This window comes from Elephantulus edwardii, unplaced genomic scaffold (assembly GCF_000299155.1).
Source record: "Elephantulus edwardii isolate Elephantulus edwardi_28Jun2011 unplaced genomic scaffold, EleEdw1.0 scaffold00004, whole genome shotgun sequence".
Taxonomy (NCBI): domain Eukaryota; kingdom Metazoa; phylum Chordata; class Mammalia; order Macroscelidea; family Macroscelididae; genus Elephantulus; species Elephantulus edwardii.
This window is the reverse complement of record NW_006399754.1, coordinates 10,289,131-10,316,862: the sequence shown is the minus strand read 5'-3', so window position 1 is coordinate 10,316,862 and position 27,732 is coordinate 10,289,131. Positions and strand designations below refer to the sequence as shown.

At 39.8% G+C, this 27,732-nt stretch overlaps 1 protein-coding gene across 1 annotated transcript in view; it reads left to right on the top strand.

Moving 5' to 3' along the window:
• Window positions 1-353: 353 nt before the first annotated feature.
• Window positions 354-27,732, top strand: part of LOC102857855 (poly [ADP-ribose] polymerase 4-like) — an 80,261-nt gene continuing 52,882 nt past the window's right edge. The window contains exons 1-11 of the mRNA XM_006879618.1: window positions 354-485; window positions 2,010-2,211; window positions 5,867-5,930; window positions 7,617-7,683; window positions 8,141-8,254; window positions 12,398-12,547; window positions 16,332-16,469; window positions 17,523-17,696; window positions 19,729-19,889; window positions 20,799-20,936; window positions 25,779-25,874. Coding sequence (XP_006879680.1) covers window positions 354-485; window positions 2,010-2,211; window positions 5,867-5,930; window positions 7,617-7,683; window positions 8,141-8,254; window positions 12,398-12,547; window positions 16,332-16,469; window positions 17,523-17,696; window positions 19,729-19,889; window positions 20,799-20,936; window positions 25,779-25,874 — 1,436 coding nt within the window. The remainder of the gene's footprint in view (window positions 486-2,009; window positions 2,212-5,866; window positions 5,931-7,616; window positions 7,684-8,140; window positions 8,255-12,397; window positions 12,548-16,331; window positions 16,470-17,522; window positions 17,697-19,728; window positions 19,890-20,798; window positions 20,937-25,778; window positions 25,875-27,732) is intronic.

The following is a 27,732-nucleotide window of genomic DNA, read 5'->3' as shown; positions in this document are numbered from 1 at the left end:
TAAAAGGGATATATGTATGGGTATTCTTGTCATTACAGAATTCCAGAGTGAAGCCTGCACAGTGGAGTGGACTTTGGGGGAGGGATTGTATAACAATGAAAGAGTTTTTCTTTTTCTTTTCAAGGAGAAGAGTGAATTGGGGGAGGGGGTGGGCAGGGAGAAAAGTGCAACAAGGAATGACTGGAAACCCTAAGTCTCTGTAAACTTCCATGAAAATGAATTAAAAAAAATAATACTTATTTCTACAATTTGCATATTGAACTATTTTAAAGCCATTGTCAATCAGATTCACAGACAAAAGAGACATGAAAAACTTTGGCTTCAAATTTGTGTTTGTTTCTTTTTTCTCCAGGATGACTGTGGGAATCTTTGCAAATTGTACCTTCTGTTTGAAAGTCAGATGCCTGCCTGGTCAGCAGAAGAAAAAGCTACAAACAGATATTAAGGGAAATGGTGGCAAGTTTTCCTTTTCAGTAAATCCTCAGGTATTTGCCTATTTAACAAGAACTGTATGATTAATATCTTGCATTATGGGAATCTAAGTCATACTAAGAGGAGAAGGCAGAGGGCATTTGGCAGCAGGAGAGGGTACTAATTTCTATTTAGATACGCAGAAGTTGGGCCAGGTGGGTCATTGGAGGGAAGACTGCTGTGTGGGTTTTTTTCTTCTACCTATTTTAGTTATTTGCAAGATCACCTGAGTATTTGTTTCAATTAGTTATTTTGTAGTTTATATTATTTATAATTAATAATTAATACATGCAGTGAGTTCTCGTGGACTAGTGGCAAGAGGCTGCGCTGCAATCACAGAAGTTAGTGGCTCGAATCCACCAGATGCTCTGCCAGGGAAGGAGGGACAATCCCCTACTGTACCAGTCAGATCCGATTTGATGATACACACACACAGAAAGAAAAAAATACAGCGCAGGAGGGGAAGGCCCTCTATGAGATGGATTGATTCGGTGACTGGGGTAATCGGGATGGGTGTGTCAGAGGCAGTGCGGTTGGCGCAGGATAGAGCAGGGTTTAGGGCTGTTGTGCATAGGGTCGCTATGAGTCGAAAACGACTCGACGGCACATAACAACAACAACAACAACAACATTTGCCCAAGGACAAAGCCCTATTAAAATATAAAATGATGACAATAATATTTTAACTTCCTCCCCAACATGGTTTCCAGTTTCACTCTCCAGAGGAACCTGCTGAAATTCGTTCCCTCCTCTGCCTCTCTAGAGAAATTCCAAGTGTAGACAAACATGAAAATACTTTTTAAAAAAAATTTTATATTGTTTGCTTACAAGTTCATATACATTGTGCTTCACTCTATTCTTCATTCACATATCCATATTGTGTTTCATACAATCATTCCTTGAATTATTTTTTTATAAAATTAATCACCATTGGCACTGGACCTTATCCATCGTTACCCTGTCTTTTCGTGTCCCCACCAAATCCTTCCTATTTCCTCATCCTCTCCCTCCACCCACCAAATTGTGGAACCCTGTAGTTTCACCCCTACCCATCCTCACCCCTCTGCTCTCACTTCTTCCCACCTCTGGTCCTCATACATGTTATACTAGCTATCCTTCTCTTTTTACAATAATGGTTTTATGTAGTATTTGTCCTTATGAGACAGAGTTACTGCACTCAGCATAATGCTCTACAGACTGTATTTTTCAAAGTCATTGCTCCTGAGTGCTTCATAGTATTCCATTGTGTGAATGTACCACAATTTCTCACTCTATTCAGTTGTGATTAGACATTTGGCCTGTTTCCATATTCTCATACAAATACTTTTAACCACAAATAGCAGTTTGCATACAGTACACAATCTCCTGTATTTACTTTTCTACTGAATATCTTGAAGACATTATGACAGATTTAAACATCTTGGAAAAATTAGCACAAGTTAACCACTGTCAGACTTCCTAAGGGTGAAGATTATAGCTATCATTTAATTAAATGTGTCTGTTACCAATGCCTAATGGATTGATTCTTTCATTCGTAGTGTACACATATCGTCTTAGACAGTGCTGATGTTCTGAGTCAATATCAGATGAAATCTGTCCGTGAAAAACATATCCATATCGTCAACCCCGATTTTATACGAGACTCTATCAAGGAAAGGAGACTCTTGGATGTGAAGAATTACAGTCCCAATGAGTCAGTGGATCTCACAATACTATCTGGTCAAAAGGAAAGCAGTTCTGGTAAGTAGTTGTTTTCTGGTACACACTGATCATAGGTGACCTGTGGAAAAATCCAACTTGGCTTCTCATGTCAAATTATAAGGATAAGTACAATCGTGTTCTGTTCTGATAGCAGCTTCACTGCCAGCACTTTTCCTGTACCTTAACCACCTGCACTTAGGTCCCCTTCACCTTAACCTCCCAAGTTGTAGAGTACACAGTCCTCCAGGTTGACCCAAGACCCAAGCTCTTTGATGAGACTCCTGATCACATGATTCATGGTGGATGGGGCCTGACCATGCCAAAATGACCTACTTTGTGATAGCAATCTCATATTATCAACCCATGTCAGGTCATGAGGTCCTGGGCAGCAGACCAATAGTCAGCATCATAGAGGGAGAAAGGATGGAAACTGTCAATGATTTCATCTTACTTGGATCCACAGTTAACACCCTTGGTATCAGCAGTCAGGAGACACATTGCATTGGGCAAGTTCAATATCAGGGACCTTTTCAAAATACTAAAGCGAAATGACATCAATTTGAAGACTAAAGTGTGCCTGATTCAGGCCATGGTCTTTTCAATCATTTGCAATACATCTAAGAGCTGGGCAATGACAGAAGAAGAATTGATACCTTTGTGGTGTTGGAGAAAAGTACTCATGGATATCTCATGGATTGTCAAAAAAAAACCAAAAAGAACAGCTATGTCTTGGAAAAAGTACAGTCAGAATGCCCGTTGGAAACAAGGATGGTGAGGCTTCTGCTTACATATTCCTGCAGTCACTGTGTGAATCTAACTCATTGGGGATCTTCCTCTCTTTCACTGACCTTCCACTTTCCAAGCATATCACTTTCCAACAGATGGCCTCTCCTAGCAACATGCCTAAAAGTATCTCACAGTAACTGAGATAATAGAGATAGGTCTCTCGGAGGAGACAATGAGATTGGCTCAGGGCAGGGTTCAGAGCTATTGCACAAGACATCACAGTTGACTTGACGTCAGATAACAACAACAACAACAACAACATTTGCCCAAGGACAAAGCCCAGAAGTCAAGAAGGGACAGGGAAGAAAGAAAAATTGAAATGGGGAGCTCAGAAAGGAAGTTGGAAGACTGCTGTTACGAAGTTTCACAGATTATCTCTCAGTGACAAAGGACAAAAAAAACCTAGATTCTATCGGTAAAACCAATCCCAAAGGGAGCGTAACACACATTTTTGTTTGTTGACATGATGTTAGACAAAAGATTGTTCAGAAATACTACACAAGTAAACAGGCTTCTTATTACCTCAGAAAACAGACAGCAGAAACAGCAATACAAGTAGATTCCACAGCATCCAGCCTCAAGTGGTCAGATTTAAAATGACCACACAAACCCTGTCTCAGAAACCTTGAGGTGTAATTCTAACTCAGAAGGAAAAGAAACCTTTTGTTTAAAAATGATTAGCACAACTTGATGACTATGGAGATTTTAACATTTTCTAAGAGAAGTTCTTTCTAAAAGGCAGTTTCTCCAAGAGCAACATGATGCTTTTCTAAACGTGAATTTCACTTTGGAATCAGGCCATGAAGGTTTCTGGAAATTGATTCCTCGCAGGCAGGATCAAGCTTCACACAGTTCTGACAAATGTTCATTGATGGTAGACATGTGGTATACATGTGTGGTGAAGCCTGTTACATAATCTGCCTAGAAATGATGCTGTTCTAATCATCCTTTCTTGCTGTGTCATTGCTAAGAGAACAATGGGGATGATGCCAGATTCTGTTTCATAAGCCTATTTTTCAACATTCAGACTCATGCAATCAGATTCAAAATTACGAAACCCACTTTGAGAATATTTAAAATCAATATGGTGTTGTTAAAAAGCTATGCATTATAAGAGTTATCCCTGTCTACCATAATGCTTTAACCTACTTCCAACACTAATCTGGAGAGACCCATCTGTCAGGTTTCTGAAGCTGTAAGTCTTATAGGAGATGGTCCATCTTTGTCCAGGAGAGTGGCTGCTGGATTTGAACCACTGACATTTTGGTTAGCAATCCCATACATTTTGTTACACCACTAGAGTTCCCATAATGCTGTGTTCTTGTTGTTATGTGCTGTCGAGTTGCCAGCGACTCATAGTGACCCTATGCACAATAGCTCTATTCTGAGCTAATCTTACTGTCGCTGACACCCTGCTTCCATTGCCCCAGTCACTGTGTCAGTCCATCTCATCCAGGGTCGTCTTTTCCTGCGCTGTCCGTAGATAAGAAAATATAAAGTGTCCAGCATCCCATAGGAGCCCTTGAGATTCTCCTCTCTGAGCTGGAACATCAGATTCCTTCTTTGGACCTGGTGCTGGGAACCTCATTCTGACCCCATAACGCACACACTACATCTTACAATCTTTACAGAGGAAAATGCCACTCAAAAACTTTTGTTTATCAGTAAGTGTCGAATGAAACAGATGGCAGTGGAAATTTCCCTTGTTTATTTATTAAAATAGAATTCTAAGGGGAGCTCTGGTGGCCTAGTGGTAAGGAGCTGCAACTACAATCCCAGAGGCGCACGGTTCAAATCCACCAGATGCTCTGCCGGGGAAGGAGGGACAATCTCCTCCTGTACCAGTCAGATCTGATTTGACGGTACACTCACACAAAAATAATAAAATAAAATTTAAAAAAAAAATAGAATTCTAAAGGGAGCTCTAGTGGCCTAGTGGCAAGAAGCTGCAGTGCAATCCAAGATGTTCACAGTTCAAATCCACCAGATGCCCTGCTGGAGAAGGAGGGGCTATCTTCTCCTGTACCGTCAGCTCTGATTTGACAGTACACACAAAAAAAAGAAAAAAAATAATTTTTTAAAAAAGTAAAATAGAATTCTCCCTTTTTCTCTTCATCTTTTCTCTTTTGTCACTTCTAGTTACTGGTAATACAAAGGTAATATAAGTAACGTTCAGGAGGAACCAGTCCTTGGAGAGAGCAGTCACGCTGGGAAAGGTAGAGAGTCAGTGAAAGACAGGAAGATTTTGAATAAGACAGAGTGACGCAGTGACTTCAGCGATGAGTTTGAGCATCATGAGGACAGGGCAGGGCAGAGCGACGTTCAGATCTGCTGTTCATAGCATCTCTGTGAGTCACGGTTGATTCATCGGCCCCTAACAACATAACTCTTTTAAGTAGTTTTTGGTGGTTGTAGTTAATTGCAAGTTGTGCTGCTAACTAGATTAGCAAGCTTGGGGGTTCGAATCTACCAGCTGTTCTGTGGGAGATGGGCAGTCTTCTTTCATAAATATTTCCAGCCTTAGAAGCCTAGTGGAGGTTGCAATGAGTTAGAATCAACTTGATGGCAGAGAATTTTGTAATGAATTTAAGATGCCTTGGTGCAACAGTTAAGTGCTCAACCGCTAACCAAAAGGTTGGTGGTTTGAACCAACCCAGCAAGCTGCTTGTGTAAAGATTACAGCCAAGAAAAGCCTGTGGAGCAGTTCTCCATTCTGTGGGCTCACTAAGTTGAATTAGACCCCAAGGTACACAACAACAGCTACAATACCACTAATTTACAGACACACACACATATGTGGTTAATCCATATTCAAAACCCATAATAATGCTAGCCATTATTTACTAACTAAAGAAAGTCTTTGATTGGCAAACAAGTGTTTTTTTGTTTTGTTTTGTTTTAATTCTAGAAATGAACACAGATGCACCATCGCTGGACAGTTCCCCAGAGGAGAACACGATGGAACTCACCAAGTAATCTTTTTTTCTGAGTGCTATGAAGAGTTTGCAAATTCATTTGAAACCTCAAACATAGCATTAAAATACTCTTTATACATTATCAGTTGGCTTTGTAAAAAGTATTTTCATTTACTTTTGCATATCTATTTTTATGAATTCGTCATTATTTAAGATTTTACTTTAATTATTATTAAATCTATTAAATAATATCATTACTGTTAAGTCTGTCTTGGAGGAAGGACAACCAGGGCACTCATCAGAGGCAAGGCTATGAGACTATGTCTCACTTGCATGCTTTAAGCATGTTGTCAAGAGGTACTAGCCCTTGGGAAAAGATACCATGTTTGGAAAAGCAAAGGATCAGCAAAAGAGAGGAAGACCCTCAAAAAGGTAGATTCACTGTGCTTTTCTCAAGATTTATCTGTTTGTTCTTTTGACAGTCCATGGGATATGTTGTTATTATGTACCATAGAGTTGGAACCAACCCATAGCTGATGGGTTTTCAGAGGCAGTTAATTGCACGGGAGGACATTGTCCATCCTTCTCCTGCAGAGCAGCTAGTGGACTTGAACCACGTGCCTTTGGGATTGCAGCTCAGTTTCTTGCCACTGGGCCAGATATCACCAGCTAATTTGCTATGAATTATGCACCAGATCTCTCTGATTTGTTAATAGTAGTATTAAAAGAGAAAAATAATTTTTTTAAGTGTAAATGATTCACCAGCAGCCAGGAAATTAAAAGGCGCATTGCAATGGGAAAGTCTGCTGTTAGGGACCTCTCCAAAGTACTGAAGAGCAATGGTGTCTCTCTGGAGACTAAGGTGCGTCTGATACAGGCCATGGTCTTCGCAATCACTTCGCATCAGAGAGTGGAACAATGACCAAGGAGGATAGAAGGAGAATTGATGCCTTTGAGCTGTGGTGCCGGAGAAGAGTATTGAGAATACCATGGACTGCTAGGAAAACAAATAGATTTGTCCTGGAAAGGTTTAAACCGGGTGGCTCCTTGGAGGCAAGGATTCTTAGGCTCCATCTAACATACTTTGGACATGTTGTGAGGAGAGACCGGTCCTTGGAGAAGGACATCATGCTTGGGAAGGTGGAGGGACAGCGCAGGAGAGGAAGGCCCTCTATGAGGTGGATTGATTCAGTGACTGGGATAATCGGGATGGGAGTGTCAGAGACAGTGCGATTGGCACAGGACAGAGCAGCATTTAGGGCTGTTGTACATAGGGTCACTATAAGTCGCAAGCGACTCGATGGCACATAACAACAACACAACAAATGATGAGAATTCCAATTCAATACTTTTTAAGGGAATTTGGCTGTGGTCTGGTGATCACGGCTGTCTAGGGGGGTGGCTTGTTTATAGCCATGTTGTATCTGTAGACCAGAGCCTGCTGCACATACAGGCCCGCTTGTCCCTTTGCTTTTGGATCTCCTGATGAACTCTGTGCACTCCCTCTGCCCAGTGCAGGTGGCCCCCAGTGCAGGCAGCCCCTCTGCTTAGAAGCAGAGCTCTGGAATCCTGCTGCAGCAAAGGACAGCTCATTTGACTGTCGAGCGCCTGAGAGGTCGCACTAGACAAAAGCGTGTGGTGTATTTGTAAGGAGTTAGACTGTTAAGAAAAAAAAATTTGTGGAAGTTCTGTTTGGTTTAAAAATATGCTTTATGTCTAAAATTTTAATTATACATATTTCAGGGTTTTTACTGAAAATGATGAAATTCCTCAAGAATTTGAAGTTGCAAAATATAACACCTTGTTAAAAGTAAGTGTCCAATATCTATTTGGGAGGAAAGAACAACAAAAAATCTGATTTAAAAAAAAAATCTGATTTTTTTCCTTATTCAATAATTTTTTGTTTAGAAAATTTACATGTATTATGCATAATAGTTCCTTGTGAGTTGCTTTTAAGTCAAGAAAATGCTTACATTTTAATTAATATCTATTTGTAACTACTTTATTATAAAAGTAATGTATCCTCATAATAAAATTTAACTAGTACAGATAATTAATGTAGCAATAAAAATAAAATTTCTACCTATAATTAACAGTGTCTTATATTTTAAAATGGCAGATTGGACAAAAGCTCTTTTATATATATATACCATATCAGGTGATTTTAGTTTTTCAAGTTTATTTTTTTAAATTACATCCCCAAATGATCATGCATTACTTGTACAGTCCACAGTTGTGCAGTCGCTAAAAGACTGTCTTTATTCCAGACTGGGACAGAAGGCAAGAAGGACATCGTGGTGGTCGAGCTGCAGTGCGTCCAGGGAGGCGGGGAGTGGCCATTTCTGATCAGCGCGTGTTTCCTCCTGGTCAACGGCATCGAGGTTCTGACCTTTATATTCATTCCTGTGTGCTTGTCCAGCATGTCTCTAATAAGGTTCCTTAACTGTGGGCCATGAACAAACCAGTTAGTTTACTTGAACATGTGTTCTTTTCTAAAACATTGCAGACCAGGAGAGCAGGACAGTTTCCATAGAAAATCATTCCATGGGATGCAAGCTGTAAGAGGGTTTCTGTTCAATTTTCAAATCCCTTGTGAACTATCTCTTGAAGCATTTCACAGAACATGCTGCATTCACCATCTGTCACATGCCAAACAATAGGAGCCAGCATCCAAAAAAAAATATGTTGCACCCTGACCTTCAGAAATTGCCACCTGAATGAAAAGAAAGCATTTATCATTTCAGTCCGTTGTGAGAGGCACTGATGATCCTGAAATTTATGTAAAGCAATTATGGGCTCAGGGAGTCAAATATGCTTTCAAAGAATGCTTTGAAAATGTCAAATCAAGAACATGGTTGTACTTCAACATAATTTTTCCCCCTCGTTCTGTGCTGTCCAATTGGAATCAACTTTTATCTAACGGCCGCCCTACCCCCACTGGTTTTCAAAGGCTATAAATCACATCAGAGAAGAATGGCCCATCTTTCTCCCAGAGAGCATCTCATGGATTCAAACTGCCTGCCTTTGTGTTGATAGTGTAGCTTCCTACCCACTAAACCACCAAAGTTCCCTCTCAAATGATGAGGAAATAGATTCAGAATTACTATTCAGAGTATAGCTAAAACGCTGCATGCTGGCCTTAGAAGTATCTGGGCCAGGAAGCCCCTTACTCTGGCAAGGAGTCATTGGTCCTCACAACAGTTCATGTAGACTTCTGATCCAGGTATTAATCCAGGTGGACAGGCTGGAGACTCACATCCGGTAGATCCGGTAGAGGATCTAGCCTGATTTGCAAGTCCTGTCCTATAGAAGCCTGCATCCCTTGTAATATCCACATGGTTGAGATGCCCTCACAGGGGCATGCCCAGTTGGAAGTCATTGTTCTCAGGAAAACCCACAATTAAGGCTCCCCACTAGCGAGTTCTGGTATGATTTATAGCTGCTGAGAACCTGCTGGAGGGTCATCTATGAGTTTGTTCCAGCCCATAACAACAAGGCTCCCCACTAAATGTGTATCATTCACTTATTGAACTCCAAGTCCAAGTGCACTTTACCAAGAGGTCACCTTCGCAGCTTCACCTACTACTAAGCTGACATTTCTTCTTTATCAGATTTCTCTTGCGTCAGAGCTAGAGAATCAATCTGCAGTCATATTTGTGCAGAGAAAAAGGATTCTGTTAACTTTTTACCCAGGCTGTGGGAATTTTCCTCTCATGCAATTTATAGCTTCAAAAAACTCTGTGGAGGGTCAGTGATGAATCACTTCTGACTGGAAATCAGTGAGTGAGTAAGTGAATGAGAAGGTGAATCCTAACACCACAGAGGCACTCAATCCTTAAAATAACCAGTCACGTAAAATCAAAAGTGCTGTATTTGCCCAATGATAAAGCTCTGAAATCAGGAAGGGGTAGAATAGAAGGATTAGTGGAAATCAGAATTATAGGGAGGAACTGGGAAGTGTGATGACAATCTGAGTATTGTCATTGTTATAAAACAAAATGTGTGTGAAAAACCAGTTTTATAAACTTTGACTTCAAATCATAAAAAATAGAAACTTAAAATATATATGTTATAGTTTGTGAAGCATTTAGTTGTGGCCAAATCACTTGTGAAATATTTTTATATTTATATCTCTAAAAGCATTTCACTTAACACACAAGTAAATATATATTAAGTTGAAAAATATAAATTGACAGAATATAAAATGTAGTAGGTTAGAGGTTTGTTTGTTGTTTTGTTTTGTTTTGTTTTATTTTTCATTAAAAAACTAAACTGTGGGCTCCTCAAGTCATCACGTCCCTTCAGACTTAATGGAACAGAGCCTCCTGGGTGGTGTAGAATTCAAGTGGAGCCTTTTCTGGGAGACCAGCCAGAAAGGAGGGTCCTGGGTACCTTGAGGAGAGCCGTTCTCCCCTAACTACTGTGGGAGGCTTGTTGTGCAGAGGAAGGTTTTCTAGCCTGCTCTCTCCTTTATTCAGCCATTTTGATTAAAATATTTTAAAAAATCAAGCTCATTCTCCTTCTAAGTGGAAAACTTGGTAATAAAGTAACTCTCGTTCCTGACCTGTAAAGGCAGTCTTCACACTTTGTCAGGTCACGAGTAGCTTGGCATAGTACCTGTTGAGCTTCACAGCAAGAATCATCTTCCCTGGGCTTAATACAAGGACCCTTGACCATGTATGAGGGAGTGGTTTCCAAAGAGCAAGGAATGCCACCTCCCTAGGCAGGCTGGAACAATGGAGGACAGAGGAGTGAGCTGTCTGGGTGTCTAGATCTTAGTTATCTGTTACTGCTATAACAGAGGCGTCACAAGGAGATAGCTTTAACAAACAGAAATTTGCTGTGGTAGAGTTTAGGAGGCTGGAAGTTTACATTTCAAGGGCCTGCTCTCTGGGAAGTTCTCTCTGGGTTGTTTCTGGAGGAAGGTCCTTATTTTTTCCATATCTGTAGGCCTCATGTTCCTTGGAGATTTCAGTATGGCAAAGGAGCTTCTTCAAGAAGGAACCTGGGTCCTAAAGGGTGAACTCCACTCCTGGCAATTCTTTTTCAGTAGTCCTGAATTCCTTGTTCCAAGTTTCCTTTCTTTTCATGCCTTGGGGACAAAAGGTGTTTGTTACAGGCTACACTCTAGGAAAACAGCCCTTACTTGAGATCCAGGCTGTGAGGGGATTATGGGGTACCACATTCCTTAACCCTTTTACAACTTTCTGGTTTATCGGATCATGCAGATCATTACATGGCTTCCACACTGTATCATTTCATGTATGAATCTGGGAGAGAAGACACAGCTCAATCCATACATTTTCAGGGGTGCAGTATGTGTTTATCAGGCTTGGTGCCTTTTCTTTATATTCTTTTTTTACCAAATACTTGTCATAGTAACACCTTTTGGAAGCACTTTTCCTTCTCTTCAGATTTGCTTTTCTCATTTTCAAAAAATTAGAAACACAGACTTCAAAGCTTACTGGGGTGTTTGCTAGGTGTAGTAAGAAGAAGTAGGTTCTGAACAAAAAGAAGTCCGAATGTGTTCAACACATCAAGGGTCTTCTCCCTTCTACTGTTATGTCTGCTTGAGACTGCTTCTAGGTTTTAGACTATTTTTTGTCCTTTTTTTTTAATAATTTTAATGAACATTTTCAGAGAATTTGGATTTCCATTCATTCATTGCTGCACTTCTCTACCCGCCCAGCCCTCTCCCCCCACCCCCCAGTTCGCTCCTCTCTTTCAAAAGTAAAAGAAAGACTCCCTCTCTGGAACACAATCCCCCCACACCCCTCCCACCGCCCCAAGTACATTCCACTATGCAACCTAAATTGTGGACTCTTGTGATAACCATAATACCCTATCATACATGGCTTTTAAATTATTCAGTCCCTCATCTGTTTCAGTGCAGTATACACAATTTTTCCAGTTTTTCTCAGTCTTACCCCCACCCTGATATCAGTCCCATTTTACAGCAGTGGCACCATTTGTCCTTTTGCGACTGAGATATTTCACTCAGCATAATGTCCTCCAGGGTCACCCATTTTGAATAATATTGCATGAGTTCCTTGTTTTTCAATGCAGTGAAGTATTCCATTGTGTGAATATACTACAGCTTCTCTGTCCATTCGTTTGTTGATGGGCACCTGGGTTTGTTTCCAACTCCTTACTACTGTGAACAGAGCTGTGATAAACATGGGTGTGCATATATCTGCTTGGATGTCAGTTATGGTCTCTTTGGGATATATTCCCAGTAGTGGAATTGCTGGGTCAAGTGGTATCTCTGTTTGCAACTTTTTGAGAAAGCACCATACTGCCTTCCACAGTGGTTGCACCAGTTTTAGAATATTTTTTAAAGAATTAAAGATTTAAGTAAATATTTGGAAAAAATCTTCCAACCACCACCTAATTTTTTAAAATTCATTCATAGCAGTGATCTTATTTCCATTTCCCCTTTGGCACACAGTGGGTGCTCTGTAAAGACTGACATATTAGTCACATTAGTGCATTCATAACCTTTCAACCCGTCCTGTAATTTACAGACTAGAAGACAACTCTTTGGGAAAAAAACTTCTGCAGATGCATGTGACCACTATGACAAGTTCATTGAAGAGCTGAAGGAACAAGGATTTCTGCTGAGAGACAGTTTTACACCGGAAGCAACCCAATTAGCATCTGAAAAACTGCAAGCGGTAAGATTGACTTCTGTGTGTTTGTTCTTCTGGTCATAATAATGTGTGTTACTTAGACTTAGTGGGTTATTTGCTCTAATAGTAAAAGTATCTATGATGAAACGTAAGCCTGTTCAACAAATTCTTCACACGTATCCTTAAGTTCTCCGAACATTTTTGCTACCTTCTACCAAATTGCCCCCCACCATTAATACAAATTCTCACTGATCCTAAACCAATACTATCACTTTACCTCCTTCCTTTTACCTCTAATACTTTTTTGTTTCTGTATATTATTCCATGTAAGTGAGACAATGGAATGCTCATCCTTATGTGACCGACCTATTTGGCCCAATGTGATGTTCTCATGGTTCATCCATGGTATTACGTGCGCCTGAATTTCATGTCTCTTTATGGCTGAGCAGTATTCCATTGTCTGGCTATGCCACATTTTATCTGATTCTCTGCTCATGAATATTTATGTTGCTTCTACTTTATTTTTTTTTTTTTTTATTATTTTGTGTGCGTGTACCGTCAAATCAGATCTGACTGGTACAGGAGGATATTGCCCCTCCTTTCCTGGCAGAGCATCTGGTGGATTCGAACCGTGTGCCTCTGGGATTGTAGTTGCAGCTCCTTGCCACTAGGCCACCAGAGCTCCCCTTGTTTCTACTTTATTTTCTGTGTTGAAAAGTGCTGCAGTGAGCATTTGTGGACAGGTGTCCATTTGCATCCCAGGTTTGTGTTTTTATCTTTGCACATCTTATAGGGAAGAGGTGCTATCTCATTGTGGTTTTGATTTGAATTTATCTTTTGGTTATTGGTGAATGGCATTGAACATCTTTTTTTATGTTCTTATCAGCTACTCAGCTACTTGAATATCCTCTCTGATGAAATAAAAATTAAACTTCATTTTGAACCAAACTGTATCTTGGCCTAAAATCTCTGCTTCGGCTGCCCTGAAGAGGCACCTCAGAGACTTCTTGTAAAAGTTGAACTCCTCGTAACTCAAAAGGAGCAAGAGGGAAGATTTCCCCTTGAACAAAAAAATAATCATCTTCTTAAAAGATGTTTGTTGAGAGTGTATACAGTTTGATCCAAGAATAATCCCTTGGCTAACCTGTCCAGGAGGTTAGGAAATAGAAATGATAACGTTGAGAGGGTTTACAGCCCCTTGTAACTTTCTGTCAGGTGCCCCCTGTGCCTGTGAGCATGGAGCCCTTTGATGACTCCGCCTGGTAAACTCTGCCCCACCCACCTGAGGACTGGTGTGTCTCCTGATTTATGAACCTCTTTACTTTTCACTTTTGAAATCACTTTTCCCAGCACCATTTATTGAAGAGCTCCTTTCTTCCCTGTTGAACACTCAGAAAGGCAGAGGCTTGGTGAAGGAGAAGAAGACCCTCACCCAGGTGGATTGACACAGTGACTGCTGCAACAGGCTCTAGTGTGTCAGGAAGTGTGAGGATGGCACAGGATAGGACAGGGTTCAGATCTCTTGTTTATAGGGTCGCTATGAGTCATACTCATCTTGATGGCACCTAACAACAACATCACCAACAACAACTACTTTTCAATAAAGTTCTTTGTCTTCACTTCTTTTTTTTTTATTTTTTATTATTTTGTGTGCGTGTACCATCAAATCAGATCTGACTGGTACAGGAGGATATTGCGCCTCCTTTTCCGGCAGAGCATCTGGTGGATTCGAACCGTGTTCCTCTGGGATTGCAGTGCAGCTTCTTGCCACTAGGCCACCAGAGCTCCCCCTGCCTTCACTTCTAACAGAGTGAACCTTTTACTGCAGCAAGATATTAGACCTTTGTCAGATACATATTTCTCCCCAGTTTTTCTAGCATATAGCTCTCTTGTCACTTCTTTGATAAAGTCCTCTGATGATTAAAATCTTTTTTGATGAGTAAAAATTTCCTTATATCTTGTTTATCTACTTAACCTTTTGCTCTCTGTGATTTTGTCATCACATCCAATACACAGCCCAATAGCTGGCCCTTGCATCCACACTCCTGTATTTTTCCCCCAGGAATTTTATGGCTCTGGTTTTCCTATTTATGCCTTTGATCCAGTTTGAGTTTATTTTTGTTTATGATGTAAGGCATGGATCCTGTTTCATTTTTCTGTGTGTGGAAATCACTTTTCCCAGCACCGTTAAGTGAAGAGCTCCTTTCTTCCCCGTTGAATGGCTTTGTCACACTTTTGAAAAAATGTTGACCATAGATATATGAGTTTATTTCTGGACTATCAGTCCTATCCCATTGGTTCATATATCTATTATTACACTCTCACAGACTGTTTACTTTATTGTGGCTTCGTAGTTTATATGGGAATCAGGAAGTGGGAGTTTTGAGTTTCTTGTACTTCCACATAAACTTCATGATTGACTTGTCCATTTCTCTAAAGAAAGCTGTTGGTATTTCTATGGAAATCTCACTGAATTTATAGATTGCTTTGCTTAGTATAGCACATTGATGAGGCAGTGAATTCTTGAGAGAATTTGGCTGCTAATAATCCATTTACTTTCATTTGTGTCATTATGCCTAAGAGAGACACAAAGTTACGACCAGCATAATCATAGGTCAATTTTTCTTTAAAAAAAAAAAAGACCATTTCTTAAAACAACTATGAGATCATTTCACCCCAGTAAGAAGAGCAAAATTTAACAGAGCAGCAAACATCAAATGCTGGCGAGGTTGTGGAGAAACTGGAACCCTTATGCACTCTTGGTGGGTGTGTAAAATGGTGCAACCACTGTGGAAGGCTGTATGGCACGTTCTCAAAAAGTTGCAAATAAAGATACCATTTGACCCAGCAATTCCTCTACTGGGAATAAAGAGACCATAACTGCCCCCCAAGCAGATATATGCACACTATGTTTATTGCATAGTTGTTTTGATTTGCATCTCTCTTAGAGCTAGGGATTTTGAATATTTCTTCATGTGCTTGTTCACCATCTGAATGTCTTCTTTGGTGAAGGGTCTGTTCATATCCTGTGCCTATTTTTCAGTTGGGTTGTTTACCTCTGTCTTGTTGTGGTGCCTCCTGCCTTCTTGCCTGTATCATTTCTGAATATATTCTGACCCTTATTCTTATCAAGGATCCTTTGTATGTAATATTTCACTCTGTTATGCTTCCCACAAAAATGTCCCCTTTATCCTTGGTTTTATATAATGTGCCTTTTTTTCATAGCAAAGTACTTTTAGAGTCTTATGACTTCTGAACATCGTAAGGAAAGGCAGATGTGCTTCTAACTCACCAAAACAGGCTCTTGCCTTCTTAATTGTGTCTAATTACAATTGAAAGGGCACATTAAAGGAGCCATTCTCAAAGGTACTTCTTGTGTAATGACTTTCAGCAAACCCCCACTTTCCCTGCAAGGACGTTCTTTTCTAGTAATTGTTCTTTTCTGATACTATGTCCAACAAAAGTGACTTTCCCTGTCCTTGTTTCTAAGGAACATGCTGGTTGTATTTCTTCTCAGGTCAATTTGTGGGGTTTTCCCCTGGTAATCCTTGACATTCCGCAGTTATCAGCATCACACTCTGTTTGCATTGAATGCCACGGCAGGATTCACACGGGCAGAGTGAAGGATGAAGGCAAAAGGCAAGGTGAAAATGAAATGGAAAAGAGAGTGGGGGGATTAGAGGTGAGAGTAAGGGAAGACCTAATGGAGGAACCATTTCTTGGTTGAGGTGACACTTTCCTACAGTTCTTTCTCCTCACACTTCTCGTCAGCCCATCTTAGACTTACACTCCCTCACTTATGGTAACTTTGGGGTTTTTGGTGCCGCAGTTGCTTTTGGAGGAGGTAATCAGCTCCAGTCCTCCGAGTCAAGAGGTCAGTGATTTGGTGGAGATGATTTGGGCGGAAGCTCTCGGCCATCTGGAGCACATGCTTCTCAAGCCAGTGAACAGAATTAGTCTCAATGATGTAAGTATGTGCATCCTTGAAACCCAGCCTCTCACATGATGTACCTGCCTCCTGGGTTGAATAATAACACTACGTTTCGGTGCTGGTCAGATAGACTTGATAGTTGACTGTCCTTCCTCATAGTCTGGAAAAAGAAGCTTACAGAACAGTGAGAGGAAAATGAACACTCCAGAAAACTAGACTTGCTTTCAGATGCAAGAGCTACTCAAAGGCCACTTTTCACTGGGAGGTTCAGATCTCTTCAGAGGCTTTCTATGAGATGTAATCGACTCGATGGCACCCAACAACAGTTACCATTCTTGATCCACTAGGTCAGGAGATTAGAAACAGACCTGAGAGTTGTGAGTGGTCTTGATTATTGGTTAAGGCCCAAAGCTTAGCCTTTTTAATAATTACTATTGGAGTCGAATACTTTTTGACCCTAGTAACTTCTGACTCTCTCAGGGAAAGGCAGGGTTGCTGCCATCCCGCCAGAAAATACTCTCACCTTCTTAATTATGGCCAATTACAATGGAAAAAGGAAATTTAAAAAAGCCATTCTCAATTGCACATCTTGTACAACTGCATTGACATTAAAATACTACAGCCAATTTTCTTACATGATGTTAAACAGATTTGTTTCACAGAGGTAGAAATTTCCTAGGTTTAAAGCTCCTAAGTATTTATGTAACTAGAAACATGTCCCAGAGCTTTTTTTGTTTTTAGTTTTATGCTGATGTTAAAAGTAAGTCTCTACAGTTGCAGTAACATTATCTTCTCTGTATCTAGAATATAGATAAACTCTCTATGTATGGACACATAAGAATTTTGCTGGGTTTTTTACATAAGCCAAGTCTAGTTTTGGAAGAGTCCTAATAACTTAACCTTCACAATTGAGACACGTTTACAGTAAAGATCAGCATTAGTTTTTTTTTAATAAATTCCAATAGGAAATTGATAGTTGTAAAATATCTAACATTTACATCTAATACCTCTTTTAGATTTTTTTCTACGTACCCCTTCACTTTTTCTCTGGTATAATTTTAATAATTGTCTGTTGCTTTATGCCTGAAGGTAAGCAAGGCAGAGGGTATTCTCCTTCTAGTAAAGACAGCACTGAAGAATGGAGAAACAGAAGAACAGCTGCAAAAGATGATGAATGAATTCTACCGATTAATACCTCACAAAGATAAAAATCGGGAAGATGTTAACCTGAGACTGTTATCTCAGAAAGAAGACCTCTGCCAGGTAAATATCTGAAGTATATAACTCAATTTAATTAGAAGTCTTAATCTGATAAATAAGCCAGGTAAATTTCTGAAGTATATAACTCAATTTAATTAGGAGTCTTACTCTGATAAATAAGATAACACTGAATCTCAGAAGTTGTCTCTCAGGACAATCTCCTCCTGTACCAGTCAGATCCGATTTGACAGTATATACACACAAAAATAATAAATTTAAAAAAAGAAAAAAGAATTCGTCTCTCAAGTTGTGTACAGAGATCGAGATCAAACCATTTTTGAAAGCTAGAGGCTTTGGGGAAGATCTGTAAGTTGTATTCTCAACAGGAAGAGATTCCACCCTTCATCTGCAAGTCTGTTGTGCTGTGTGTGTTGCTGTCATATTGAAAAGTATGCCGCTGGTATTTCAAAGGCATAGTAGGTATGTTCAGTCCAGAGTTGATATGTTTTAGTAGAGTTTCTGGACTAAGGCAGGCAAGAGAATAGGATTGGTGATCTACTCCAGGGGAAACTGGCCAGTGAAAACCTTGAGAATATTATTAGAACATTTTCTAGTAAGTGTTAAAAGATTAAATGACACTAAAAATACAATTGGGGAAGAGCCGATATGTTAGCAAGCATTGTGGTAAATGAGCTAAGTCTCAAATATTCTTCCTAGTTTCTGTCTTTTCACTTCCGGCATTTTTGTGTTTTCATTGTTGGTTGACTTTTTTCTTTCTGCCAGGCCTTCCCCCGCACCCTTTTGTAACATGCATCAGTCTTTTATTTTAAGGCTGGTGAGTTTTGAGTTGTCATTAGAAAGGTCCTCCCTACTCCGAGGTTAGGTGAAGATGGTGTGTTGACTGTACCCAGCCTGATCCAAGCCATGGCCTTTTCAGTTATTTGCTACGTATTTGAGAGTTGAACAGTGAATAAAGACAAAAGAAGAATAATCAATGCTTTCGTGGGTGGGAGAAGGCATTAAATATCCCATGGACTGCCAAGAGAGTGAACCAAGGTGTCTTAGAGAGAGTGATCTTTGGAGGGAAGGGTGGTGAAACTTTGTCTCACATATTTGGGACATGTTGTTTGGAGTTGTCCTTGGGGAAAGACATCATGCTTGGGAAAGTGGGAGATCAGCGAAGATTGGAAGACTTTTAAGGAGATGGATTGACACTGTGACTATAACAATGGGCTCTGATGTGGCAGGGATGACAAAGAAGACACAGGATAGGACAGGTTCAGATCTGATGTTCCCAGAGTTGCTCTGAGTTGTTCGGACTCACGGGTCCCTAACAACTCCAAGATGAGAAGGACACCAGTACTTTCAACTCTGGCAGGAAACTGACTAGTACCCTGCTTCACTGACTCTTTTGCTTGTAAGAACGGAGATCTAGAAACATCACCTCGAGATGTTGTTGAAATGTAGATTTTGACACTGTATCTGGGGGAGAAGGTAAATTCTGAACAGGAAGTCAAAGACTTGATCTAGTCCCTGTGCACTGCTAGCTGTCACATCTTGAGCAATTGATTGAACTTCTCAGAGCTCACTTTCTTCACTTGTACGACGACAATCAGGATCTCTGGTCACCTCGTGGATAAAGAATTGTGCTGCCAACTCAAAGGCAGGCAATTCAAATACACCAGCTGCTCTAAGAGATGAGAAGTCTCCTCCTATGCAGTTTAGACTCTGAAAATCCTCTAGAGTCTACTATGAGTCTGTTCCAACTCGATGGTACACAGTAACACAATGAGGATAATTAGACCGACTTCGCAGTGTGAGGATTAAATGATGCATTTGAAAGCAATCTCACTGATGTGTTATGGCGATGTATACCACAACTGCGTTACTGCTTTATTGTATATGTGCTATGAGAAACCTTATGAACTATAACATGCCACCGACAGGTGAATCTTGATCAAAAGCTTCCTAAAAATCTGTATTTTTCCAAACTTTTGGATAAGGTGTTGATGTGCATTTTAGGGTTGTTTTTTTTTTTTAATATTCATTTTGATGCATGCTACAGCTACCATTTCTGTACCATTTCTATCTACAGCTAATAAGAGACATGGTGAATGTCTGTGAAACTAATTTGTCCAAACCCAATCCACCTTCTCTTGCCAAATATCGAGCCTTGAGATGCAATATCCAGCATGTTGAACAGAACACTGAAGAATTTGTTAGTGTTAGAAACGAAGTCTTGAAGAATCATCACAGGTAATATCTCTCTCACTTATTGTTAATGCTACTCCAGATCCTTCTAAAAAACTGATTTACAAAAAATGAAACAACCAGAAAACAAAACAACAACAACAACAAAACAAATCAAAAAACCCAAAACCCACCATACAAACCTGATTTACCACAATTACCTAGATTTAATCATTAGTAATCATAAAATAACTATCGTTAAAATCACTTTCACCTGGGTTTCTGACTGGACCTGTGCAGTATTCTGAATTAAAATATTCCCCCTCATTCCATGCTGCTGTCATATTTCCCTAGAATTAAATAGAGAATTTCAAAATGAAAGGATACTGGAGCCTGTGTTTGGAAGGGAATTACGTTAAGACAAGCAACTTAACCGAGGATTTTAATACGCACGAATGCGTGTGCAGCAGCTTTGACCAGGCATGAAATCACGAAGTTAGAAAACATGTCATGAATTGTGGCATCCCTAAATAGACAGTCTCTTCATTGACGAGACAAAAATTAAATAAAAAATTAAAAGCAAATTAAACCAACAGCAGGCAAACTCACTGCGGTCAAGTTGGGTCCAGTGTGGGGTGACTTGCGTTGGAGCTGATTCAATGTGACCTAACAGCACAACCTCTTAAATTCTTTTCAACTTTCCTTGCTCCATCATCCTCAAAACAAATCCCCCTAGATTTTTGTGTATTACCTCAATCTTTTAATTTAACCTACCATCAGCTCTCCTGTAACCAGATACAAATTAAACATCTCCTGATGAGGATGATGGTGGCACAGTAGAGAACCAGTTTTTTCGTGAGAGCCAGAGGGAAAGAAAAAAAAAATCATCTCCATCTGTGAGGAAGAAGCAGCGGTGGTTAAGCATCATCTCCTCTAACTCCAGCAACCCCTTGGTTTTTCTCCTAATTCTTGCAGTGAAAGTTCAGCGGACATCTTGCAGATTTTTAGAGTTGGCAGAGTGAATGAAACCACAGAATTTCTGAGCAAACTTGGCAACGTGAAGCCTTTACTGCACGGGTCTTCTGTACGGAATGTAGTAGGAATCCTCTCTCGGTAAGAATGCGCCAACTTTGTTATCTAATATTTATCCTCATGAATTTGAAGTGTTTTACTCTAATTTTTTTCCTTACAGTAAGTGAGTCTTTACCATTAAAATGAGCCAGCTTACTGTAGTCAGGGGGAAAAAAACCCCACAACTTTTTATTTAGGTTATATAATTTATGAATTTATTATTATATATTTTAGTGTTGTACGTCTGACATATTTTGTACATGTTGCAAGGAGGGACTGGTCCTTGGAGAGGGACATCATGTTTGGCAGAGTGGAGGGGCAGCGAAGGAGAGGAAGACCTTTGGTGAGATGGATCGATTCTGTGACTGCAGCGGTGGGAATAAGTGCATTTGAGATGGCTAGGTTGGCACAGGATAGAACAGCATTTAGATAGAGCTCTTGTACGTAGGGTCGCTATGAGTCGCAAGCGACTGGATAGCACATAAGAAAAACAGCATATAGGGGAGCTCTGGTGGCCTAGTGGCAAGGAGCTGCAACTACAATCCCAGAGGCGCACAGTTTGAATCCACCAGATGCTCTGCCGGGGAAGGAGGGGCAATCTCCTCCTGTACCAGTCAGATCTGATTTGACGGTACACTCACACAATAATAATAATTAAAAAAAAATTTAAAAAAAAGAACAGCATAAATATGAATTGCTTATTACAGACAGTATATATGAAGAAACCTGTCTGGATTTCATGACTTTTCCATGCGTATCTAACCTAGGGATATGCTGATACTTAAAGAGAAATGTCTAAAAATGAGAATGCCCAGATTGTGTGAACTGTCTACTTAAACCAGAACTCAAATTTTCATGACTAACTACTTAATCTTAGGGTGAAACTGAAGTCACAGGGGGCTGCGAGAAATATGGTTACATTTACATTCTGATAACCTCTTGGGTCCAACCCAAAGGCAAGTGATTCGAATCCACTTCTTGGGAGAAAGATTGACTGTCTCCTCTGTCTTTAACCTGGGTCAGCTAAGAGTCAGTTCCAGCTTGATGGGACATAGCAACACTGACAACAGATAAATACTGAGGAAAAACTTTAAAGAAAACATTTAGGACCCATCTGAAGGAAATGTTAAACTGCTTCTGAGGGACATTAAAAAAACACTTCCTTTAATCAGAATTATGTTGAAAAAAAGAATTATGTCCATTTTTCTTACATTAATTTAGTGTTTTTAAAGCACTAATATCAGTAAGATTACTTTTCAAAGAAGTCCAAAGCTGATTGTATTTTTTAAAAATTCTAAGTTACCTGGAAAATTCTAAAAAGAAAATTTTAAAACATGGAAAACGGTGGGAGGACTCACCAATCAGACATCAAAACAAAGCTGTTTTAAGAGCCTGGCTGGCACAGGATGCGTTATGTGCTGTGTGGCTAACCAAAAGGTCAAGGATTTAAATACACCAGCCACTTCAACAAAGAATGATAACATATTCTGATATACAGTATCAGAAGTTCATGAATTAAAATTGACTTGGTGACAGTGTGGAGGTTTTTGTGGGTTGTTTTTTTTTTCTTTTATAAACAGCAAGGCATCACATAATTAGGTAAACTACTAGAATAGAGTCTAGTAATAGAGTCTAGGGAGCCCTGGTGGCCTAGTGGCAAGAAGCTGCACTACAATCCCAGAGGTATGCGGTTCAAATCCACCAGATGCTCTGCTGGAGAAGGAGGGGCAATCTCCTCCTGGAGCAGTCAGATCCGATTTGACGGTACACCCACACAAAATAATAAAAAGTTTAAAAAAATGAAAGAAAAAGAATAGAGTCTAGCAATAAACTCAAAAGCATAATGGAACTATATGGTAAAAGGAGCTTCATCTTTGCTGAAGAAAGGTATTTCCTTTAATAATATGGTTAGTCCCTGGTGAAATACCATGTTTAACCCCTTACCTGACTCTTCGCACTTACATGAACTTCAGATGGAGAAAAAATTAAAGTATTAAAAATGAAAGCAAAAATATATTAGCTGAAAAACAGGACAGTATCATTGAAAATAATCTTTGATCAAGAATGCCCATTAAAAAAAATTTAAAAAAAAGAATGCCCTTTAAAGTAGGTCCAAAACCTAAAAGGCCTACAGAAAAGATTAACTAATGATAGAGAAAATTTCTATGTGGCTTATAGCTGGCTTTCAGTATGCTCTTATACTTATTGTTCTATTTTATGTATGTATGCTTGACAGTGAACCCAAAATATGTTTAAAATAGCAAGGTAAACACAGATAACAAACTGGCAAAAACATATGTACTCTATATTTTCCAACAAAAAAGCTAATATCTATAATGTATAAACTGTGCTTGGAAATCAAGAAGAGTGTTCAATTTGGGGCTGAAAGTGAACCTCCAAGCTTGGATCAACTGTAGTGGAGTAGAATCAGCTGACTTTCCTCCACTGGGTCTCTGAGGCTGTAAAGGTGAAGGTTGCCTCTCTTTCTCTCTTAGAATGGCAGGTAGATTAGGCCACTGCCCTCTCATTTGGCAGCCCAGGACTTTATGAACTAAACCACAAACCAGGAAGAGTGGAAGAAAATAAACAAAAACCCAACCTTCATGATCCTATTGAAAAATAAGCAGAGACACTTCAGAAAAGGAAGTACAGATGACTTTTAAACACTTGGAAGGATGTCCAGTATCCCAGAAAGTACTTTAAATACGGTGTAAAACTGTAGTGTGATAACATTTTCCACCCCTTAGAGTCGCAAAAACTCATCATTTGATGATACAGTGTGTTGGCAAAGAGAGGTAGACATTTCCACACGTTCCCACACTGTGGGCAGGAAAATTGGTGCAAAGCTACAAGGCTAATGTAATAATATTCAACATTCCCTGAGTGCTCGCTGCCAGTGAGTTTGCCAGTTTGGAGTCCGTATGACTCATTCATCAAATGGTAGAACCAGAGTGATGAAATCTATTGGCATGTAGCCATTTACTGAAATTCCCTTTTTTCAATTCCACATTTACCGGTTTCATTTACATAGTTTTTGATTGGTTCTTCAATTCCTTGTGACAGACTAATAAACCAGTTTGAATAAATATGGCTTCAAAAAATGTGTTACTATTGTGCACCCCTTAATATGTGACCCATCAAGAATTTTAGCATACAAGGATATGATATGTAAAAAACTAACATTTCATTAAGATTTTTTTTCCATTGCAGTGTTTCTGGTATTAGTAAATTTCAGCTCTGAATCCATTAACAGAGGATAGTCCAGATATTTCTGATACATCCATACAAAGGAATATTCACTTCAAAGAATCATGCATACTTGCTGATATGTTTAAGTGATGTTTCTGGAAATTGATCACTGTAAATCTGGGCAATGGGTACATCAGGATTCAGTAATGTTTTCTACTTTTGTGTATGCTTGAAATATTATATAATACGGTGTTTGGTAAAGAAGAAAGGGGCTCTCTGGGAACTGCTAGTAGTGGTGAAGGTTGGGTATTTTACAGGTGCTAAGTCTCAAGGTGTGTCATGAAAAGTGATACCTATGCGATTAACAGTGACAGAGTCAGGCCAGATCTCTGTTTTTATAAAGGTGCTATGTCAAGAGAGAAGGGAAATGTGGGTGGAACTTTATGGAAGCGTGAATAATCACAGAAAATATTTTTTATAAAAATCAGTGTCAGCATTTTTTGCTTTACATTTTCAAAATTAACTCTAGTTCATAAGACAAATTCAAATGATAGATGGTTGTTGTTGTTATTATGTGCAATTGAGTTGCCTGTGACTCATAGCGACCCTATGTTCAATAGCTCTGAAAACGGCTTTCCTGCCCCAGTCTCACTGACTATGACCTACCTACTCCCATTACCCCAGTTACTATGTCAATCCATCTCATCTGGGATCTTCCTATCCTGTGCTATCCCTCTACCTTTCCAAGCAAGATGTCCTTCTCCAAAGACTGGTCCCTCCTGGCATGTGCCCAAAGTATGTGAGATAGAGCTTCAAAATTCTAGCTTCCAAGGAGAAACTTGGTTTCACCCTCTCCAAGACAGACCTGTTTGTTCTTTTGGCGATCCATGGTATTCTCCAGCACCACAACTCAGGCATTGATTTTTCTTCTGTTATCCTTAGTTATTGTCCAATTCTCTGATGCATAGAAAGAAATTGCAAAGACCATGGTCTGGATCAGGCATACCTTAGTCTCTAGACTGATATCATTGCTCCTCAGTATTTTGCAGAGGTCCCTGACAGCAGGTTTTCCTAATGCAATTAATCTTTTTATTACATAGACTAGATCTTTATATAACAAACAACATTCCCTTACTCCATCTTCCTAGAGATAGCATAGTCTACATTTTGATTACAGAGAGTTCTTGAATTGCACACGGCCAGCAGGGATTTGAATAAGTGCTTGAGAAGGAAGAAATGCTGTCAGTGTTGGCCTTAAAGCATTGTTTTGCCCAAAGTAGGGCTAATGAGGAAGGCTTTAGGTTAAAGTAGGTAGACTATTAAAAATGGCAAGAAAAATGGCTGGTCAAGATGGTGGTGAGAAGTCAGCCGTAACATGCTGCATTTTGGTGAACCCTGGATCTCCCTCATGTTAGTATGCATCTTCTTTTCATTTCATGGGAAGCATCTGAAGACCCCCAATGATATGCATTGACATGATGACTTCAGCAGTGGGCTCTGGTGTGTCAGAGATGAGGATGGTGCAAGATAGGGCAGGGTTCAGGCTAGCTGTTCATAGCTATGAGGGTCGCTATGAGTCAGACCTGACTCGAAGGCATCTAATAACAACGACAACAATTTGCAGAAGTAAGAGACTGAGATTTAAAAAACATTCTTTTCTCAACTGCCATCATGATAGTACCCATTTCTTTTCAGAGGGCTGCTTTTACCAAAAGTGATTGAAGATCATGGTGTGAAACGAACAGACCTTGGCAATCTTGGGAGTGGCATTTATTTCAGTGATTCACTCAGGTAAGTAGGTTATATGCATAATCATGTCACACGGTCACTGAGGAATCAGGATTGGGTACTTGATCTATGTTTCTCATGAATTGCAAAGCAAATCTCTCATCTAAGACACAGTTCATTGAAAGCAACAGTGTTTTCTATATGTTGTGGAAACATGCTTTGTGTGGTAAATATTAGGGAAAATTCCATTTCAAATTATCTTTGAGTTAGTGCACGGAGAGCTTTGTACGTGTGTTTACGCCCTTAATCCTTATAATACACCTACGAAGTACAGAATGTTATTATCTCCATTTCACGGATGAGGAAGTAGAGGGCTGAAGAGGGTTTACTTGTCTAAAAGTTCACAGCTACAGTATGGGTGGACTGAGCCTCTCCGGAGCCCTTGCTTGACCTTCAGTTCTGTACTGTACGACTTTGCTGATAAACAGTTTCTCTATATTAAGTACGTACGTAATAAGCTCTGGTGGTGTTGTCTGTAGTATGTTACTCTATGCACCAAAAGGCCTAGCAAGGGTCTCTGATAGTTCAGATTCACTAGTGGCTCTGAAGAAAATGGATGGACAATCTCCTCCCATTAAGATTTGTTCTTGTTAGGGAGCTCTGGTGGCCTAGTGGCAAGAAGCTGCACTGCAATCTCAGAAGTACATGGTTCAAATCCACCAGATGCTCTGCTGGATAAGGAGGGGCAATCTCTTCCTGTACCAGTCGGATCTGATTTGATGGTACACACACACACACACACACACTTAAAAAAAAAAAAGATTTGTTTTGTTGGGTGCCCTCGAGTTGAGTGTGACTCATAATGACCCTATGAACTCAGATCTGAACCCTGTCCTATCCTGTGCCAACCTCACAATCTGACACAGTCAAGCCCATTGCTGCAGTGCAGTCCCTGTGTCAGCCCACCTAGTTGAGGGTCTTCCTCTTTTTCAGTGTCCCTCTGCCCTTCCAAACATGATGTCCTTCTCCAAAGGATAGTCTCTCCTAGCAACATGCCCAGGAAGCACTCTGGCTTCACCTTCTCCAAGATACATCTGTTTGTTCTTTTGGAAGTCCATGGGATATTCAGTACTCTCCTGCAACACCACAATTCAAAAAAAAAATCAATTTTTCTTCTGTCATCCTTATTCATTATCTAGCTCTCATGTGCATAGCAAATTATTGAGAAGACCATGATCTGAATCAGGTGCACCTTAGTCCTCAAGCTAACATCATTGCTCTTCAGTAATTTGGAGTGAGTGCTTCTTTTTTTTTGTTTTGTTTTGTTTTTTTTTGGAGTGAGTGCTTCTTGACTTCAGACTTTCCATTAAGATTTACAAGCTCAGCAACCCAGTGGAGAGTCACTATGAGTTGGAACACACTTCATGGCATGAGTTTATATTAACTCACTGTATGTATGTCTGGAATAATATTTATTCTGTCGTGTGCCTGTTAGTGTTTAAATCCACCCTGGTATTAGCCTCACTGACTTGTCCACCTGTGTTTGGCACTGGTCTAACTCTGTGTGCAGTCTGCCCGTGAACAGCGAGCATCATGACAGCTTTCGATGAACAGGAAATACATTCAGATGAATCAAGTAACGTGTGTAAAGCTACATAATTAGTTAAACTCTGGATTTTTGGTTCAGGTCCAGGAGCAAATTATCTCTATATTTCTATTTAGAGAATAAATCACCAAGAAAAAGAGAGCCCAATGTGTAGAGTGACAAAAGCCATGAACAGGAATTTAACAGTTTGAGAAACATGTAGATTAATAACATTTGGAAAACATTAGTAATCAAGAAAATACAGGGGAAACCACACCAAGATACCAGCTTTGACCTATCAGACTAATTTTTTTGTATGTCCTTCAGGTTCATCCA